The sequence below is a fragment of the Thunnus albacares genome, chromosome 22, assembly GCF_914725855.1.
Source record: "Thunnus albacares chromosome 22, fThuAlb1.1, whole genome shotgun sequence".
Lineage (NCBI taxonomy): Eukaryota > Metazoa > Chordata > Actinopteri > Scombriformes > Scombridae > Thunnus > Thunnus albacares.
The window spans coordinates 8,348,186-8,368,707 of NC_058127.1; the positions used below are offsets into that span (position 1 = coordinate 8,348,186).

Sequence of the window (20,522 nt, forward strand, 5' to 3'; positions counted from 1 at the left end):
AAAGAAATAACATTTTCTCATTAAAACAAGATATTTTCTCATTATAACGAGAAACTGAGCAGATATTTTTGTTGTCATGGTGACAGTAACATGTGCAAAAATGAAAAACACTAAAAGAGGAGGTAAATATAATGTTGCACAGTTCATACTAAACATGCTTCCTGCCGTCTGAGTGCAATAAATAAAGCGGTGGATAATAAATAACTTGATCCCAGACAAATGAGATAAGAAGTGGACTCTTTTGATTATAATCTGTATGTTTATCTATATTTTCAGTTTCTGAGTCGCAGCACGGCGGTGGAAATCGTCAACAGCAGTAAAGTTCTCCAGGCTGAGACCATGATGCTGCTGGATGGAAAACTACTGGTACGTCTCGGCGGTTTCATCCTCTTTGTTTCATCTATTCTCTTCCTCACCGCCGTCTGTCTCTCCGCTGAGCCATTCAAAGCCTCGGACGTCTCACGTTTCAGTTTCTGTCGTCTTTGTTCGGTTTTTGTTTGCTTATAGCTTCAGTTACCCTGTTAGGAAACAACAGATCTTTGTCTTTAGAAGAGCAAATATCATGACGACACTGAGACGAACCGTGACAACTATGCAAGCAACGATATTGGGGACTAATTTTCTCCACATTTATCTCCCTTTCTTACCTGCTGTTGTCTGTCCTGCTCTTCATCTTTCTCAGTGGTTAAATGTTTAAAACTCATCCTCATCCTCTTTGACACTGAATGAAGAACTTTCGGTAGTGATAAACAATTTATTAGCATAATATGCAAATTACTTTTACAGTAAGTTTGAAATAATTTGCTGTACAGCCCGACTGTTGACAGATTTACACGTTAACAGATGTTGATAAATCTGTGAATTTGCACAAAGTGTCATAAACATACATCATCTTCAGACAGTAGAGAAACAGAACAGATGTTCAGATTTACAGATGGCAGATGTTTTTGTTTTTAAAAATCGCATTATGACTATAAGTTGCAGTTTAGAAATAAATTCTTTAAGGACTTTTCACACTATTAAACTCTCCTCCTCTTCCTCCTCTTCAGTCGGAGTGTCCAGAGGAAGAGGAGCTTCAGTCGACTCTGAACAGCCTCAGCGCCGAGCTCCAGAAGCTGGACGACATCCACTGGATCTGTCCGCTCATGCAGTGCTCCGAGGAGGTTTGCGTACGTGTGCGACAGAGAGAAATCCGACGTTTTATCGCCGTCTGACGACTGAACCGACAAGTCTTAAAATCAGAAGCGTCCGCTGATCGATGCTTTCTTTTGTTTAGGAATCGGTGAGGAGCAGCAGTAAGAGCAGCAGCAGCAGCATGAAGCTGAAGATCATGCCGAAGGTGAAGAAGGAGAGAGAGAAGCTCCACAAGCAGAAGTCCAACAGCTCTCTCTCAGGTAAGCGATCAGGACCCTGACTCAAAGCTTCAGTCACACAACCATGTTAGTTAGCTTTGTCTAGAAGTACACAACAGTGGGATTGGGATTATGACCGATCTGGGCTTTTATTGAAGGATTTACAGCTACAGAGAGCCTGATACTGTTCAGGTCCCATCCAGCATTGGAACCGTTCTGAACTATAAAGCATTAGACGTCATGTAAGAACCTCTCGTAAGAACAGATTCATTCTTAAGAGGCACGTACGAGCGATTTTAAGACCATTTGTGGCATTCGTAAATTTTCTTGAACAGTGAATTTTCTCTTAGGTACAAACAAAATTTATTTTATTTAAGAGGTGTAGATTATGCTTCTGATCATATCTCAAGAATGTTTACCTCCTCATGAACAGTCGACATTCATCAGACTGAGAGATGCGATTTACTTGGAAAACTCGTACGAGCAAACCTCAGAAAAAAAGTAAGACAGTTATAGGATAAGAATACAAAAACGTGCTTGACTCAGGCCCGTTGTGAGCGAGTGACCCGTGAAGTTCACACAACAGAAATCAGTTTCAGTTAATAAAGCATCAGAGACGGACGCGAGAGCGACAGCCAAGGATTTTTAAAGGGTTTGTTATCCTGAAAGAGATTTTCTGGCCACAAAAACTGAAGAAGAGGATGGTGGGCAGCCATTTTACCTCTGGAGGTATCATCTGCATCACCTTTAGCATATTTGTAATTTGTCATATTTATTTATTAAAAACTAGTTGGTCATTTCTATCTAATTGTTCTCTTTCTCCTGCAGGAACTTGGGATATCAAAGGCGGGGCTGGTGAGGCAGACTCCTCAGGCAATTGAAGACCTGCATGAGGTGCTTTATTACCGCCGCCGTTACCATGACAACCAAGGGTGAGGAGCACCCCTCCTGTCCTCCTCCCCTCTAACCGTGACGCCCAGTGGCCTGACAGAGGTGTGAGGAAGACGAGGAAAACCATCTTCCCAACTTTTTTTTTTTTGCTATTTCCTTCCTGTTTTACTTCTTTGTCCTCCTTTTTTTTTGTTGGCAAACAGCGAGGACTTTTCCTTCTTCTTCTACTTTTTATTTGTTTGTTTTTTTTTTCAAAGGGGTCGGGCTTTGCATCGCGTTGTTTCACCACTGGCGTTCTGCTTTTGGTTCTGTTTACCTGCTTGAGCTCGGGAGTTGGCGTGGCCAGCAGCGAATCAAACAGTTGATGAGGAAGTTGTGAAAGACAATGTTCTCAAAAAAGGTTGTTTTGTCTTGTTTTTTTTTTTTTTTTTGACAAAGAAATGTGTTTACGTGGCGCTCTCCTTGCATGTCGAGTGCAGCCATCTTATTTTATATCTATCATTAGTTGCTATGATCTTTTAATGTTGTCTCTAACTTTTAATTATTTTATTTCTGAACTTCTGAATAGCCTTTAGACTTTGGTTTATTTCTAAGAGACTTTCTAAGAGTATTTATTTCTTGTTGCTACTGCCATGAGAACTCCCCAACGGCAACAAATCAACAAAATGAACAAACTCAAACATCTCAACCTTATCGTCTACTGAACTGGAGAATATCTTAAATGTTGCAAAAAATATACTGAGGAATGTATTTGTGTGGACTTGTATTAACCTGTGAATAAGATAATGTAACGATAAATCATATATGATTTCACAAAGGTTCTACTGTTGTGGTTCAAAAGTGGTTCTTAATAGGCTGTTGTGTGACTTGTGTGGTCCGAGGCTATGCAGCCGCGTTGCAAAAATAACCTTTTTATTGATGAGTCATTTCATCTGAAATTCAACCCTGTAAAAACATCCGACTGTGGGATTTACAGTAAGGTACAGTTATTATCAAGGTCTACAGACTGACTTGCATTGGAAATAAGTCAAAAAAACTTATTTTAAGAACCGTTTTAAGGTACGGTACCAGATGAAATGACTCAATAAGTCTGATATTTTTGGCAGAGTGAGGTGAAGGTGTTTCGAAAAGGAGGAAGCATCAAGGATGTGTTAGCAAAACATCACAAGTACTCAGTATATTACTCCTACTTTGCCATATTCATGATTGTAAATGTAATATAAGAATAAGAGTTAGTGAATATTTGATTTTGCCTTGTCTGTGGTTAAAAGCTATTATTAATATTATTATTATTATTATTACAAATATATATATTTTTTGTATATTTTATTTTCCCAATGGTAATCTGTGAAGCTGTCCTAGCTTTGCTGCTTCCCCCTTTGACAAACTCCTTGGCCACTGTGCATATAATCGAAGCCAGTTAATGCTGTTGTGTGTGTCCCTGCATGCGTACTTAGCCTTCCTCCGCCTCACAGTGGGGGCTGAAGTTGCCTCGTAATAGTGAATACTAGCCTGTTTGTTCCAACCAGCAGCATTTACAGATATTTCTTTTGTTTTAACCTGCTTTCCGTAAGAGATGGTTGGGGTTTCACTGTATTTAAGAAGTGTAATTTTGGGGAAAAAAACAGCTGTCAAATACCTTGTTGTGTTGCCCAAACATGGTTCAGTGAGCAGGTTATGACTAGCAGAAAGATTTCCTACATCAGAATATTATTTGATGCAGCTACGGCCAAAATAAGCTTGTGAAAAGATCTTTGATACATGTGCTGCTGTGCGGAAATGGCTAAAATATTGAAGTTTAAGTAAATGGACCTATACAGTTATGTTCTAGAGGCAACTTCTATCCGGGTTTTACAGTAATGATCCTTTAAGGAATGCAACATTTTGGGAAAATTGCTGTGATACTGTGAGATAAGAAGTTTAATATCTATTTTATCTCTGTGTGCTCAGTAAAATAGCTCCCCGTCACGTTTAGCCTAGCTTAGCACAAAACTGGAAGAAGCGGGAAACATTTTACCATCAAAAGTAAAATATGTCTTCCAGCCACACCTAAAATGTGCTAGTTACATGTATCTTGTCAACAATCAAACTAGTTATCCATCTAATTCAAGAGTCGCAAAGTTGTTTTTTTTTTTTTTTTTTTTTTAGTGTTAAGCTAGCAACTTGACTACGACGACTTGACTTCTAAGAGGCTGTATGTTGTCAGGAAATACCTCCACTGTGTAAGGAAACTGCTTGTTAAACCACATTTTCGATTTTTGCATGTTAAATATACACATACAGTAAATAAGACAGCTTTTTATTTATTGGAAGGTACTTTCGACAGAGCTAGGCTAGCTGTTTCCTCGTGCTCCCAGCCTTTGTGATAAGCTAACACTTCACAAAGCTAACTACGCACTGAAGAGAAAAGTACATTTTTCTTCTCATCAAATGCTCTGTAAGACAGCAAAAATGCACATTTCTTTAAATTTTCAGAGTATTATTTTAAAAGTTGTAATTGCCAGAATGTAATGAAGAAGTAATGTTAGCTAATCAAGACCAGAACTGAGTCAAATACTGGCTACAAATGTTCGTTAGTTGTTCCGAGTGCCATACTGTAGGTGGAGTTAGCAACATAATGTAAAGGTAAATAACGTGTTTTCCATGATTCACATTTACCTGAAGCTGATTTATCGTGATGCAACTCTACCACATCTACCAACTACAGAAAGGACTAAAAAGTTAACGTTAGCTTTCAGAAATATTGACTCAGGTTTGATCAAAATGGACAAACTTATGTGTTTTTAGCTTTAATTTGGATATCACATCCATGAACAAGGCTGTAAACCTGTAAAGGATCATTTCTGTGTGTGTGTTTTTTTTTTTTTGTTTGTTTTTTTCCTGTTCCTGTAAAGGGTTGGCTCTTGACTTTCTCAGTTATTGACGCATTGATCCAATTAACCTGAGCCAACCCTTCACAGGGCGGTGTTACTGTGAGGCGTTGTAGATGTTCAGCTCTGGAAGGATTGTGCTACTGTATCCATAGTGTGCCAGCTATACGCTCTACACCTTAGAGGCTTTAGTGGTGTCGTGCCAAGTTTGTACTGAATTCAGTGGGGTTATGAGACATACAGGGTGTGTGCGAGAGTGTGTGAGCTTACATGCGCTTCAGATGCGAAAGTTGTTGTACGTCGTACATTTCAAAGTTTACTGTATCTTGCCTTGCACTTTACGAAGAAGCAAACTTAATGGGGAAAAAAAAGACATTTGAGTGTATGTGCGTGTGTGTATGTTTAAGATTATGAGTGTTTACGAGTGTTTTTTTTAAATTGATTTGATGACGAGAATCTTTTATTTATGACAAATGTATACGGACAAAAGTGTGTTGATAAAATGTAATATATCTAACCAAACATAAAAGAATGATGAATATATAGAGATGCATACACAAATGTTTATTACATCGGTGGTTGTACAATTACTCCCACAGCAGCTTGAAACCTCCCATTTAACACCAATGTTATAACGTGATCATGTGTCAGCAATGTCATTGAAATGTCATTCCAATGTTACGCCAATTGGTATTGAACTAGTATTAAAAAAAAAAAAAATGTAACCAATGTTAAAGTTATTCTGACTTTAAACCAAAGTTGTTGAAATTCTCCAGTGTTATACGGACTAATGAATAGTTTACACAAAAAAAAAACAAAAAAAAAAAAAACACGTCATGTTCAGCCTGTGTGAAGCCAATATTTGGGTAAAACTTTTGTGTATCATTTTGAAATTGCAAGTTTTGAGACGGTCTACCTTTTTATGCTTTAATTAGCATTTGTTGTGTCGAGTTTGGGGAACGAACATTTGTGGAATCCCTTTTGGGAAAAATTGTGTTGCCTAAAGTTTAATGGGTTTTTTTTTTAAATGATGATTTCATAGCTTTTTTGTTATGTTTTATGTCTTTTTTTTCTTTTTTTTTTTCAAGTAGCGAACATGTCATTCGGGACTAAAACTCCTTCAAGGAGTCACATGGAGCTGAGAAACTGTAATGAATCCACAGATTACCAACACGCCACCATGTTTGTGCAACAGTATTCCATAGAAGACATTTGTGAACGCACCCCCCCCCCTGATCTGAACAGCCTATATATCGAGACTGTGTGCGCAATGCTGGAAGCCAGACTAGATGTTGCACGACTCTGTACGTTGCGAGGTGTTTTATTGTGTTATCGTGTGCAGTGTGTAACAAAGACTAAAGTCAGCGCAACCCTTTGGAGATTAAATGATTTATTGAAGTGTGAAGCTTGTGTCCACTGGTGTAATGTTTTTCACTGAAAAAAATCCAACCTCAGGATTCAGTTTTTGTTTACCTTGCAGGTGGAAAAAGAAGTAAAGGCTCAGTAGGCTTCAAACAAACTACGTCGTACAGGCCTACAGGGCGTCCGACGACGTCTAAAGGTAAAACTTCTCGAATGGCCAAACTTTACCACTGCCTCACCGATCGAATTCCTTTTTGCACAACTTCATAGTTTCAACGTGTTGCATCATTCAAATAACCACGCTTGGGGACACTCTACTCTTTAAAGGCTTTCTTGGTGTTGCACTAAGTTGTACATATGAAAACTGACTGAATTTGTGTGAATAATGATTACTTAATGCTTGAGAGGGAAGTTTTAGGACCTGCCCACTTTCACACTATCGTATTGTCTATTAGGAAAAATTACAAAAATATTTGGATGCTAATTCTGGAGAGCAGGTTGGAGATGGATTTATTGTTGTGCTTTAAGGGGTCGAAGTGTTTACTGAGCCTAACAGACACCTTCCCAAAAATGATAATTGGTCAGCATTGGCTGTGCTTTCTCCTACAGTTAAGCCAGAGGAGATAGAAAGTAGTGCAGAAAAAAATTGAGTTGAAGAAAGACTCAGTAGTCTGTTACAGTGAATGAAAGAATATAAACATGGCGATTGCACGGTGGAAGACTATTCAGTAACAAGCCAAGGCGATGTAAAAGTTACCTGAATGTAACTCCGGTTATATGAGTACGTGTAGCTTATCGCTCTACATCACAAAGCAAATGAAAGGAAGTAAATACAGTTACTGGGGTAATATAATTAAAGCACAATGTGGCTTGATCATGTGTTGCTCCCAGCAGGTGAACTTCAGTGATGAACCCTAAATCACAACCCGGTCTCACAATCTGCGTATAAATAACATGACTATACACTTTCAAATTGCGTGCAGTGCATACCCTAATTTAACGCCGTGTTTTTAACCTTTTTGCATCTCATTTAACGCCATTGGTTAGGTTTAGGCATAAAAACCACTTGGTTAGGGTTAGGGAAAGATCCTGGTTTGGGTTAAAACAGAAAAATGCGTCTGAAATGCCCGATGTGACGTTAAAAATCTCCAGTTAAAATGCACAACGTGACATTAAGGATGTACGGTTGGCGGTCTCGAAAAGTGCTCTCCTTCTGCTTTTTGCCAAACTACAAACTACGTAGCCATCCACCCAACCTGCTTCTTCCTAATGAGCAAAAAATAACCTTTATAAAATAAAAGAAAGTCGCATTGACGTAACTTCACTTGGAAGGATTGGCGTATCACCTGCACACGAAATTGGACTTTGTCGTGGTATTTGTACGCAGATTGAAGGGACCTGGGCTGCTAAATCACAATCTACACCGCAAAACTCCTGTTAATCCCTGAAATTAAATATAAATTCAGAAAAGCATTTCATTTGAAGCATACTGAGGCCTTAAGAACTCAATCTCAGGCCTTGAATGAATCCAGTCATGCTTGTTTAAAAAATAACTGTAAAAACTCACTGTATCCAATATTTTATCAGATAGTGAGTAATACATAGAGTAGGTTGTGTTTGCAGATGTACAATAGACTTATATTAATGAAAACAATGTGTGAACATACAAATTCAGCATGACTCACCAGTTAAAGGCTAATCAACCACCAGTGTTTTGCTGCCAGCAGTGGCCTGTAACACCAGTAGATACTTAATCTAGTCATTAGGCTTTTAAATGAATCATTGATCTTAATCCTGCTGCTAAAAAACGCGGGGGAAGTGTGATGAACAACAAGTCTTTATATCATTGATGTGTCCATTTATCTGTGTTCATTTGGAATTGAGAGACAGAGAAATATAGACATAGAAAAGTCTTTATTTAATGTCTTGAAGATGCACCCAGAAGCGTAAAAACATCACTATCTTGAGTATTATCATTAAATAAATTATAAAGGATCCAGTGTGTTTACTCTAAATCAGGCATGTCATCGTATCCGTCCTCTTCATCCTGCCTCCTTTGCTCCTCTCGCTTCTCCTCTTCCTTCTGCTTCTCCTCCATCACCCTCTTCATCTCCTCCTCCACCTCCTTCCTCTTTAAATTCTGCATCTCGTCATGTTTTTTCTTCAGTTCCTCTAGCTCCTTCTCCTCTTGCGTTTTCTGCGGTGCCGTGTCGTAGGCCCACTCCTCGTCCGAGTCGCTGATGTCGTCGTCGTCGATGTCCCAGTCGGGCTGCTGCTGCGGCTCGGTAGTTTCGGTGAAGGTGTCTTCTACGGGCTCGGGTTCTGGTTTGTAGTTGGGGTCCTCTAGTTTGCCCCAAGAAACCTGGTCGGCCTTGCGGAGGGAGATCTCCACTTTGGATGGGACCATGTTGACCGAGCTCTGTTTGACATTGATTACCTGAGGAGGGACGGGAAAGAAAAGAGTGAGAGAGATCAAAGAAAAAATGTAGATGTTCGTCTTTAATCATGAATCCTAAAGACAAAAATGACATTTTCTAGACAAATGTTGAAACAGGTTGTAGGTATTTCGACATGTTTAGCTGGTACTTACGCCCCAAAAGTGGAATTCTCTCTTGAAAATCTTATCGTTCTCAAACTGGATTTGACATGAAAGCTATAGAGAGGAAGAAAAAAGAGCAACGTGAATTTATTATTTGATTTCTTGTACTACTAATGTCATAATTTAAGGACAGTTGTACAAATTTCCCTGCAAAGTTCATTGTTATGTGCTGTAAACTGTGTTAACGTTAGCTTAAAGGGGCACTTCTTTGATCTCATCTTTCATTTTCAGTTGATGGACTCACAAGAGACAAATTTTTAAAAAACAATGGTGAAGATCAATGCAGCAGAGGCCGAGATATCCTGAGTTTTAGTCCCTAGTACTGGTCAAGCCTCAAAAACACTGGATGCTACACTACACTTCCCATGATGCAACTCAATAGTGTCTTTCGTTAGACCCTTTCACTTTAGAAAGCTCCTCTTAGAGCCACAGAGGATATTAAACAACTGTTTTCACAGGTTTACATGTAAGATAAGAAAAGTGCCCCTTTCACTTTTTCTTTATATAAGTTTCAAAATTCACAGTTTGCTGAATCTGAGACTTATATAAACTTTTTACAAGATCTAAAAAGTTTTTTTAAAACTTTATTAAAATAACTCTAAAACTATATTTTCACGATCAGTTACAATGTAGGTTCATAACAGTCTTTTCACAAAAGTGAAATATACATCACTATGGTTTCAAATATACAGTTCATCCACTCACCACTGTCTGGTTGGCCTCAATGCAGCAAAACTCTGGGTTTGCGTTTTTGGCGTAGATCGTTACGACGACATTATTTCCCGTCTGGTGCCAGTCGAATCGACACGCCACCTTCTTCTTGTCCTGTAAACACAAACGTGTGCACAAACAGTTCAGTCACAAAGAAATAGACCTCTATATATGACTGTGTTTTTGCTAGCACATGGATTGAAAGTGGGAACAAGAATCAGGTTAATTTTCTCTCTTTTTCCAAGTTTTCTTTGATGAATATTACTTATTTCTAGAAAGGTTGCTGCTGACAAGCTGACAAGCAACATGCAGAAGCAAACTTACTGTGCACTGAATATGCAGGAATGATAATTCATCTACATCGTAATTACAGGATAAAATAATAACTTTCTTTCCTGCTGATCTGTTAATTTGGAGTATATTGCTTGTTTTTGGGGCCATTTGCATTCATACATGTATCTAAACTAAGGTTTTATTTACTATATTTAGTCTCCTCTCTGATAAAAACACAGTAGTAGTAATATCAGAAACATCTCTTAGTATAAGGTAATACAGTTCAATAGCAACACAAACTACAGCCTCCAAAATGATCATAATGTTGAGTCAACACTTCTCAAACAGACATTTTCTCTCTCTCAGCTTCAGAAATCACAAAAATGTTTCTCAGCAAAAGCAAAAACAGAAAGAATAAACTGTAAACACAAATGCACATACGAAAAAAGTTAGGCTTCATTCAATTTTATATTAACTTCCTGGAAAATCTATGTGTAATTCGCAGGTATTTAACAGACATTTCACAGAGAGGGTGGTGCGATTTCGTACAATTTATAAGAAAAACAGGAAAAAAAGTGTTTTGTATTTGTTAATTTACAAAAACTCTTAATAAATTGGACTCTTGACAATTATTTAACTGACAGAAAATACTTGGTTTCAGTGTGTAGTTTTGTGTTTCAAACTACATTTTAGCATATTAGTTTGTTTCTTAAAACCTCTATAATGAGCATGTTTCCTGTATATTAACAAATGACATAAACCTTTCAAAGAAATGTCCAAAAAATAAACGTCTACACAGAAGCTACTTATCAAAAAAATCTAATATGCTAATAAATCGTTTGATACACAAAACTACACACTGAAATCTAAGTATTTTTTGTCAATTAAAGACTTGTCAAGAGTTTAATTTATTAAGAATTATTGCAAATTAACAACCAAATATAATGAATGGGCTCTTACCAACTAAACCATCTTAACACTTTTTTCTGTATTTTCTTATAATTTGTACGACTGCAGCTTCTGTGCTAAATGAGAACATGTTTGAAATATCCTCAATAAAGTAGAAGACTGTGTCTCTGTGATGTCTTCCAGCTTCAGCACACCTGCCTTCATTAAGAGGTTCCTGAGATGTGAGGTCAGAGGTCAGGTGATGCTTGGTTTAGCACCAAAACTACCACTAGGTACTGCCAAACTATTTACATTAAATAGGAAGTTATAAGAGTTTGCTAGAAATGGCTCTAGCATGTACCAAAGTGCACCACCGTCTCTATAAAATGTCCTAAAAATTTACAGTTAAAGGACCAGTGTGAAGAATTTAGTGGCAACTAGCAGAACAGACTTTGCAGAAATGGAATAAAATAGTCATAAGTATGTTTTAATTAGTGTATAATCACCTGAAAATAAGAATTTTTGTTACCTTAGAAAAGACAAACTGGTCCTTTAAATACCTGGAAACATTTTCAGGAAATTACTATAAAATTAGGGGACCTGTACATTTTATTTCAAAGGCCCTTTTTCAACTTTCAAGGTAGTTTCCTGTTAACTTTTCAGCCAGTTATATTATTTTGTATGTTGCCCATGTTGTGTGTGTTTACCTGTTTCAGGACCCAGCGGTGTTTTCCTGCTGTGCAGCCCTTCTGGTCGAGGAAAGCGTTGAAGTCTGTGGTCTTTATACAGCAGCAGCTCCAGTACTTGTACCTGAAGGATCACATTGTTATAAAAGTCACAGACAGTTTGTAACAGCTGATTGATTCATCTACATATCCGACATGCGTGACGCTCGTATTTAAAATCCATGAAATGTACTGAGTTCAGTCCATCCTGTGATTCAAAGAACAGTCGCAGTTTTAATTTACAGTCTCCTCTTTTTCTAACGTGGCAGATTTGTTATTAATTACTGATCTTTAATTAACTGTCTGATCTTTCTTTTCATATTGAAGCTTTCATGTTTCTTGCCTCGCTCACATGGCCTTCAGTTTTGTTTTGTTTACGTTGCTCCTTTGTAGAAGCCGTCTAATTATGGTTTGAAAAGAGTTATGCAAATAAAGATCGTAATTATGATTACGCATAAAATCCTTTATAATATCTGGAGTAAGAAACTGGAAATATGCAGCAGTAATTTATATGCTGTGTGTGTGTGTGTGTGTGTGTCTTACCCCTCGTGGAAGACGGGTGCTCCGGGGTGGTGGGTGCAGACCTCCAGGTTCGTTTCTGGGCCTTGATAGGCCTGAACACACAAACACAACGTTAATGATCAGAGTGCATCAGATCAGCTCATCAGTAGTTTGTAACAGATTACAGATCGTCCTCACGCCTCCGGTCGTCAGTCACATGATGATAAAGGTCACCGGGTCAATGTGTGTGATTGTTTGCATGTTGTGTTTCTCAACATTAAGATTAGGGGCCCAAGTAGGGTCGTTTGTTGTGCAGAGGAGGACGCAGAAGATATTTTTCGTAAATTTCTGAATTTAAAAACAAAAAGATGAGCTAAACTTCAATTTGCAACCCCTCTACGGTCTTGAAAATAGTATTTAAAGTATAAATTATATTTTAAAGTAGTTTTTGCTTCAGTTCACACGTCGTCTCTCTCTGTCACTGAGGTCATGTATTAGTGGAAGATGTATTCAGATCTTTACTTCGACGTTATTGTCATAAAAAAATGCTGCATTACTTCAAGTAAAAGTCCTGCATTGAAAATTTTACTTAAGGAAAACTATAAAACTAAGTATTTAAAGTATTTATTATGCAGACAGTTGCTAATGTCAGTGTTATCAGGTGTTGTAATATCAGATTATTATCACTAATGTATTAACGTGAGCAGAACTTTAACATAACTGGTTGAAGTCGACCTCATTTTAACAACTTGATCAACTATAAAGTGGTATTTTAAACTGTAACAATGCATCATATTTTATATTTTATAAACAGATCATTTATTTTGTATGAATTTGAAAGTAACTACACTTGTCAGGTTAATGTAGTGGAGTAGAAATTGCAGTTTAAAGTAACAAAGTGGAAGTAGTATTACTCAAGTAAAGTACCTCAAAATTAAAGTACTTGAGTAATTCTACTTAATTGTTGTTACCTACTACGTCCACTAGATGGAGCTCTTAATAAGCTTTATAAGACTAAAGTAGAGGAATCAATATCACAGCAGTGCTACTGAGCTGTGTGTGTGTGTGTGTGTGTGGTCCACGTATTCCTCATGTTATGGGGACATAAATCTGTTTACACACTCATGTTGTGGGGACTCGCTTCCCTTATGCGGACCAAAAGCAAGTCCCTGTAACATAAATCATTGATTTTAGGGTGAAGACTTGGTTTAAAGTTAAGGTTAAGGTCAGGATAAGTCTCCAGGAAATGAATGTAAGTCAATGTAATGTCCTCTGAAGTGATCTAAACACGACTGTGTGTGTGCGTCTCTGTCATAGGCTACTTTTGGGGACCAATTTCAGACTTAAGACCAGTTAATTGGGGACAAAAGTCACGTCCCCAATTGGGAAAAAGCTGATTTTTGGGTCATTGGTTATGTGTAGGGTTAGGTTACATCTCCAGGAAATGAATGTAATTCTATGAAATGTCCCCAAAAGTAACCACGATCTGATATGTGTGTGTGTGTGTGTGAGCAGGCAGCTCCTGGTGAGGTTGATATTTGTTGGCTTTTGCTGATGTTAGATAGTCGACTATTTCGGGCCGCAGCAGAAGCGCCCACAGACACACATACTGTACAAACACAAGCTCAAACGAATAAACGATAAAGATGATAAACTTACTGTTTTACATCCTGCGTTCTTGCATCGTGTTCCCATCATGACGGTCTGACTGTCTGTTAGATGACAAAGAGACAAAAGGAGACAAGCGACATGAGGAAAGCATTTTCATTTTATCATGTAAATCTACCAGGATAGGAAGAATTTGTTGTTTCCTAAGCAAATAAACTTGTTTTAAGTACTTTCTGAAGTAAAATTTCATTTTTCTTTGTTCTTTTTGCACCAAAAAAACACAAAAGTTGAACTGTTGTTGAATTATTGCATCACATTTACAACTTAAATAACACACATAAGCAGAAATTCACACAAACATACTGTATAATTATACACAGGATAATGTGTCACACACATATACTGGCAAAAAATCCATCTTGTCAAGTCATTTTATCTGAACTTAGAGTGTTTTTTTTTTTAAAGAAGCGTACAAATCTTCAAATTTCAAGTACTTCCTGCTCTCCAAGAGCCTCAATCCGCCTCATTCATTCTTGTCAAAAGATTACTGAAAGGAAATATGTTACAAAAACTCAGAAAATACCATTTTAGGACTTAGTTTTACTCAATAAGATGGAGATTTTTCGCACTTCACTGGTCAGAGATGTTTTCAAAAACAGCTAAAACAGCAAGAAGAAACAGAAAAATGTTGCTATAATTTGACTTTAGGAGGAAAAATGACACCTGAAGGCATCAAACACTCACCTGTCTTCTCTTTCTCAGCTTTATTGCTGATGTCCAGTTTCTCCAGCTCCTTAGCCAGCGATGCAGATACTTTGTGGGGCAGCTTGGTCATGGGCTCGTCTGAACTGAGCACACATAAACACACACACACATTCACACGTTAACGCAAAAAACTGGACCGAGAAGCGAGCGCGCCGGTTCAGATACACACTCAAAGCATCAAGCACAGGCCTGCAGACTGACACACAGCCTGGTCCCATGAATTATTTATTCCAGGAGCGCCTGTGACCTCACGCTGACCTCTGTGAATCGATGCATATACAGAGGCGGCCCGCGTGCGTGAGAGTAACAGGCAGGTTTATGCAAAAAGACACATTTCAGTTACCGTATGTAGATGAGGGGGAAAAAAAAGAGGAATCTCGACGTAAATGAGAGCTGAATGCAAATTACAAACACTCACCTGGGTCTCTCTTTCTGCAGTTTCTCAACAGATTTGGGTCCCTGGTAGATTATTTCTTGGTCGCTGGTGTGTTTCATCTTGCCCTTATCTGATGACACCTCCGGCAGCAGAGGCTCACGGGGCTTTTCGTTGCTGTGACGCCCGCGGGTGCAGCCCTGTTCAAAGAGAGCGGTCACCTCAGTCTGGTTTAAAATCTGCACGGGATCTGAAGCTTCAGATGTTAGTTTTTCTTCTTCGTGATTGATATTCTAACTGGCGTACATAAAATTAACTAAATGTGTCCTGAATGATCCTTCACAGAATGGAATAAAATGACAAAACTGTTCAAGACATCAGTAAGGATTCAATTAAAGTGTAAGAAATGGTTTCTAAGTAAAGTAAAGACTGGAATAATTGTTTAAAAGCAACATAACAGTAACATATGTTTCTGTTCACAGCTGTGAGTAGTGTTTTGGATGTTTTCTGTGTATTTACAGAGTACGTTTAAATCACTAATTATACTTAAGTAGTATGTCTCGGATGATGTATTTTATTTAAAGCCTGAAGTAATTATAGCATCTTCCAAACTATTCTCATGGCATCAGTTTTTGTTTGTAGAAAATTATAACAATCATTCATCTGTTTTTGGAGGTTGTTGATTTTAACTTGCTTGTACTTTGCTTAAACCTGTAATATCTGTTTTTTTTGGCCACTTGAAGGCAGCACAACAAATTATGGCCTTACAACATCGATAATGCTAACCTGTTAGCAAACGGCTGCCAATTCACACATCAAGCAGATACGGAGCAACATTAACATTCATCTGGAGTCGTGTTTCTGTCCAACTGGTGAACGTCAGTCTGATATTTACTCTGTTTTGTGTCCCAACCAACTGCTGAGAAAAACATCTGGTTCTTTAGCTGCTAAATGCTTCCGCTATGTCCACAAGCTAGTTGTTAACTCTGTCTGACTGCTGTTTGGTGCTACACAGGTGATGTACAGTTGGGTTTTTTTGCTGAACAGCTGCCTGTTTTAATCGGAAACGACTGATGAGAGCGGTGAGAGTGAAGCAAAACAGTACAGCTGCAGGATATAAAACCAAAACAATGAGCTGAAAGGCGTTAAAACTCTACAGAGCCGAGAGAAACTGAAGTATCGGGTGATAAATCTTTGTAGGTTTGTCACTATGAGCGACAGCTGTTGTATTACATGCAGTTATTTGATCCATTGTTCACATAAAAATTATGTTAAGTGCAGCTTTAAGTTTGTTGTTAAATACAGAGCAATGATAAATTACATGTTCAAGTTTATTCATAAGAGTAAAAGTTACTGAATTCATACATTTGTTTGTTACATGTTAGCTGCTATTATAGTTTAGTTAAACATTATAAAATCAGTCAACAGATATACTAAAAAAACAAGTAACAGATAAGAACAAAGAAGTCGTTTCCCACAGATTTTTACAACAGTCTTCATCTGCCCGTCCGTTTGGAGACATGAAAGAAGGCCTTCATGTCAGAAAACTTGAAGGCATCTCTGTCTGAACGTTACATACAGACGGCGGATGTATAAGACTTGTGATCTGAGATAATTGGCGGAATAAGTTTGCAGAGAAATGACGGCGGTTTTCTCACAAAGACTTTATAAATGGTTTCCAGTCCGCCTACAATAAGGTGATTGTTGGTGTTTGTGTCTGCTTGTTGCTACGCTACCATGCAAAACTCTCAAACATCAAACTGCTTCAGTGTAATTTTATACATAAAACAGAACATTTTACTGGGGGAAAGTGTAACTGGTTTGCAAAATTGAGAATTTGTCATTTGTCCTGTTCATCAGAAGATCCTTTCATGATGCATTTACAATGTAAATGATGGGAGACAAAACCCACAGTTCTTGTTTTGATCAAAAATGTATCTAAAAGTTTATCTGAAGATAATCTGTCTGAGTTAGTCAAATAAAGTGAATCTCTTCCACAGTTACAGTCGTTTTAGTCGAATATTCCCTCTCTGCTTCCTTCTTCTTAGGAACTGATTGTCACCTCTACTTTTTTTTACATTTTGCTGAATTTATACAGCGACAAACCACAACTATTCATCTTGAGCTTCTCGCAGATGCTAACTGACCCTGAGCTCTTACCTTGATGGAGAGGAACTCGGAAAAGTCTGTTGTCCTTTTCTTGCAGCATGACCAACCCTGGAGAAGGACACACACACAGAAAAAAAAACAGTTTTATCCAGCTGCATGAAAAGTCTTATGTTGCGATCAGACACTGTGAAAAAGTGTTATTGTTGATTTGTTTTGTACCTTCAGAGCATCATGGAAGATGGGGACTCCTGGATGGAAGAGGCAGGAATCTTTAGGAGGAAAAAGAAACACACTGTCAGTCTGCATATAGACTCTCTCTCACACACACACACACACACACACACACACACACTCAGAGTCAGCATGTACCAGCTGCTCTCTTGAGTCACTGTAGTTGAGAGGTGTGTGTGTGTGTCCCATATAAGGAAGCCGGTAACACTCAGCCATCCGTCCAGAGACATGTGGCTGACCACGCGCACGCTAGCCTCCCTCACACGATGATGACAAAAACTGACGTATCACGAATCTTCATGTTGTTTATCCGCCTTTTGTGGGTAAATACAGACCATAAACCTGACTTCCTGCCATCTTTTGTGTGTGCACACACATCCAGGAAAGTTATTCAGGTGCAAGACAAGAAATGTTTCATTGCAGGGTACAAAAGGAGGAAGGTCTGCACACTGTTAAGCTCCCAATAAATACATGTATTCTCTTTTTTTGAGGCAAAGTTTCGATCTGTAAGATGTTTCAAGCTGAAGAAAATTATTTATTGGGAGCTGAACAGTGTGCAGGACCTTCCTCTTTTGTGCCCTGCAAAGTTATTTTAAACATCCAAATTGATGACATACCTCATTCCTGTCTTGTCTATAATTAATTTGTCTATTCTTTTTCATTACTTTGCTTAGTAAGGCCGACAAACACAAATAAATCTGGTCACAGAGTTTGACCAAAATTGGTTGATGCCCGTGAAACTAGCTTTTAATTAAAGCCTCAATTCCAGCTTACTGGTGATAGATTTTTGAAATAGCTTTTTTTTTTTTTTTTTTTAAATTGTGGTCTTTTAACTCAAGATACAAGAAATAGAAAATTAAACTGGATGTAAAAAAAAAAAAAAAAAAGAGAAAAACAAAGCAAATCTGTAAACGCCAGCACTTCCCACACAGTTATAACAAACCTACATGCCTCTTTTTATGCTTTTGATTGTCTTTCCACTGAGGCTTCATATCTTTGATGAACAAACATTAAAACCAACAAACCAGACGGACCAGAGAATATTATAAAACTTCATTTAAAAGTACAGATACAGAGAGAGACGGTGGGATCTCACCGTCTTTGTTCTTGTCTGCGTCAAACTTCTGCCCGCAGCCTTTGTTGTAGCACATCAGCGCCATGTCGGCCTGTTGGTTTGTGTGTGATTTCTTCTTCTTCTTCACTCTACAGTCTGCGTCTGTTCGTCTCTGTTCAGATGCTTTCCTCCAACCTGTTGGTCTCTCCTGGTTTTAATGCCGTCAGCTGGTATCTCCAGAAGTTTCTGGAGGAAGAGGAGGCAAAAAAAAAAAAAGGAGAGATCCAGAAGGGGCGATCGCCTTCAGGAGAGAGGAGGAAGAGAAAGGGTCTCTCTCTCTCTCTCTGGTTTGAGCCTGACTAAAAGAAATGATATAAATAGCAGATCACCTCCCCTGCTCTCTTGCCTCTCACAGTTTACAGCTGTCAAAACTTATCTGAAGGTGGGGGTTGACATTCCTCCTGGTGAGCGTCTGCTGTCACTAACAGGCAAGCTGTGGCCTGGCAGCAGGCACAATGGGACTGACTGGGACTTCTGGGATTTCTGTCAGTTTCTACCACTGGATCCACTGCAGGCTGGACCAACCATGAGGTTATTTCTCAGGGGGTCTTTGGCTGTGATTTGACCTGCAAAACATGTGGCTAAGATGCTAAAAACATTTAATAACTGTCATTGCAGTTATGTCTGAATGATTGTTTTCAGTAAAAAAGCCTGATTGTGCCTCAATAATAAGAACTCAAACATATTGATTAGAGGGCATTAACATGCTGCTGCCGTTCCTCCACGCCAATCTCTGGGAAACAATTTCATTATGGACCTGGCTTTGTGCACGGGGACACTGTCGCATTGTAAAAATTTAAGGGCCTTTCCCAAAATGCTGCCACAAAGCTGGAAACACATGGGTGTCCACATACTTTTGGCCATGTGGTGTATATTGACAGGGCAGATATTTGTTAATAATAGATAAACAACATAAATATATCCATGTACGATATATACAGAAGACTCAGAAAGTATTCAGACCCCTCCAATTGGCAAAAATGTCACTTTATGGATCATTAACTGTGCTGTAGATTGACGGGCAACATGTTTATCCAATTAAAATTAAATCTACAACACAAAGTTTGCAAAAAATGAAGGTCTGAATACTTTCTGAATCCACTTGTATCAATGTGTTGCTGTATGTTGGCAGGTATCCAAAAAGACATTTGACCATGTTTTGTTTTTATACTCTCAAAGCAATAATTTGACATTTTGGGAAATAAACTCATTCGCTTTCTTGCTGAGAGTTAGAAGAGAAGATCGATACCACTCTCATGTGTGGGTCACGTATGGAGCCAGGAGGCGATTAGCTTAGCTTAGCATAAAGACAAGTGTAAAAATGGCAAGTATGGAGGAGAAAGCTTAGACTGGTTGGCTCGTGGCAGGAGAAGTTCAAAAATACACCTAGCAACACGTTTAAAGCTAACAAATGACTTTGTTGTATCTTGTTTGTTCACTTGTGTAGTGGTTTGACAAGAAGTTGTGTGCTGTGATTATTTCTTGACTGCAGGGCAGATAGAGAAACTCTTGCCAAGAAATACTTCCAGCATGTAACTCCTTCTCCGTCTAAAATCAGAAACTGCAGATAATCGATACCACTGTCATGTGTCTGAGTTAAGTATGGAGCAGGGAGGTGATTAGCTTAGCTTAGCATGAAGGCTTGTATGTAGCAGGGGGGAAACAGACAGCTTGTCAAGAGTTCAAAAATACACCTACACTACCAACATATTTAAAGCTAACAAATGAATATGCTGTATGTTAATTTAATTTGTACACAAACAAAAATGTTAAAATGTCAAGTTGTGGTTTTACAGGCAGTTGTGTGCCGTACCTAACTATTGATTACTGGGCAGACTGATAAATTCTTGTTCGACGAGAAATAGTTCCAGCATGTATCTGCGTTTATGTACAGATTAAACAAACACGATATAACATGTTAATTAGTGAGCTTTAAAGGTGTTAATAAGCATATTCAACCTTCGGAGAGGTTCCCTCCTACTTCCAGACGTTATGCTAAGCTAAGCTAAGCTAAGCTAAGCTAAGCTAATTGCCTCCTGGTCTCAAGTCCGACGTGAGAGTCAATCATCTCATCTAACTTTCAGCAAGAACATAAATTAGCATAACAAATGAACACATTTCACAAAATGTTTAACCCTAATAGTCACTGG

The 20,522-nt window shown here is 38.3% G+C and overlaps 2 protein-coding genes across 5 annotated transcripts in view; one reads left to right on the forward strand and one right to left on the reverse strand.

Moving 5' to 3' along the window:
• The window catches only part of si:dkey-172j4.3 (diacylglycerol kinase eta), a 92,539-nt gene extending 86,021 nt beyond the window's left edge, over positions 1–6,518 (forward strand). For all 4 annotated transcript variants that reach the window (XM_044341274.1, XM_044341275.1, XM_044341276.1 and 1 more), the window contains 4 exons: positions 277–366; positions 1,050–1,169; positions 1,277–1,394; positions 2,181–6,518. In XM_044341274.1, coding sequence (XP_044197209.1) covers positions 277–366; positions 1,050–1,169; positions 1,277–1,394; positions 2,181–2,233 — 381 coding nt within the window. In that variant the 3' untranslated portion in view covers positions 2,234–6,518. The remainder of the gene's footprint in view (positions 1–276; positions 367–1,049; positions 1,170–1,276; positions 1,395–2,180) is intronic.
• A 1,852-nt stretch (positions 6,519–8,370) lies between these two features.
• zgc:92429 (uncharacterized protein LOC445063 homolog) lies at positions 8,371–18,926 on the reverse strand. The gene is made up of 11 exons (XM_044341282.1): positions 18,355–18,926; positions 17,247–17,296; positions 17,079–17,135; positions 14,964–15,118; positions 14,525–14,628; positions 13,832–13,884; positions 12,215–12,285; positions 11,654–11,756; positions 9,780–9,899; positions 9,066–9,128; positions 8,371–8,912 (listed from the first exon to the last, which is right to left on the reverse strand). Exons 1-11 carry the CDS (start codon positions 18,416–18,418, stop codon positions 8,481–8,483), a joined length of 1,272 nt encoding a protein of 423 aa, XP_044197217.1. The 5' UTR covers positions 18,419–18,926; the 3' UTR covers positions 8,371–8,480.
• Between the last annotated feature and the right edge of the window lie 1,596 nt (positions 18,927–20,522).

What these genes read in the sequence shown, in the direction of transcription:
- zgc:92429 (XM_044341282.1), bottom strand. Translation starts at nt 18,418, where the DNA reads ATGGCGCTGATGTGCTACAACAAAGGCTGCGGGCAGAAGTTTGACGCA. An exon ending in TCTTCCATGATGCTCTGAAG is followed by an intron (nt 17,136 to 17,246) that starts GTACAAAACAAA and finishes GTCCTTCTCCAG; the next exon opens with GGTTGGTCATGCTGCAAGAA. An exon ending in GAGAATTCCACTTTTGGGGC is followed by an intron (nt 8,913 to 9,065) that starts GTAAGTACCAGC and finishes GTCCCTCCTCAG; the next exon opens with GTAATCAATGTCAAACAGAG.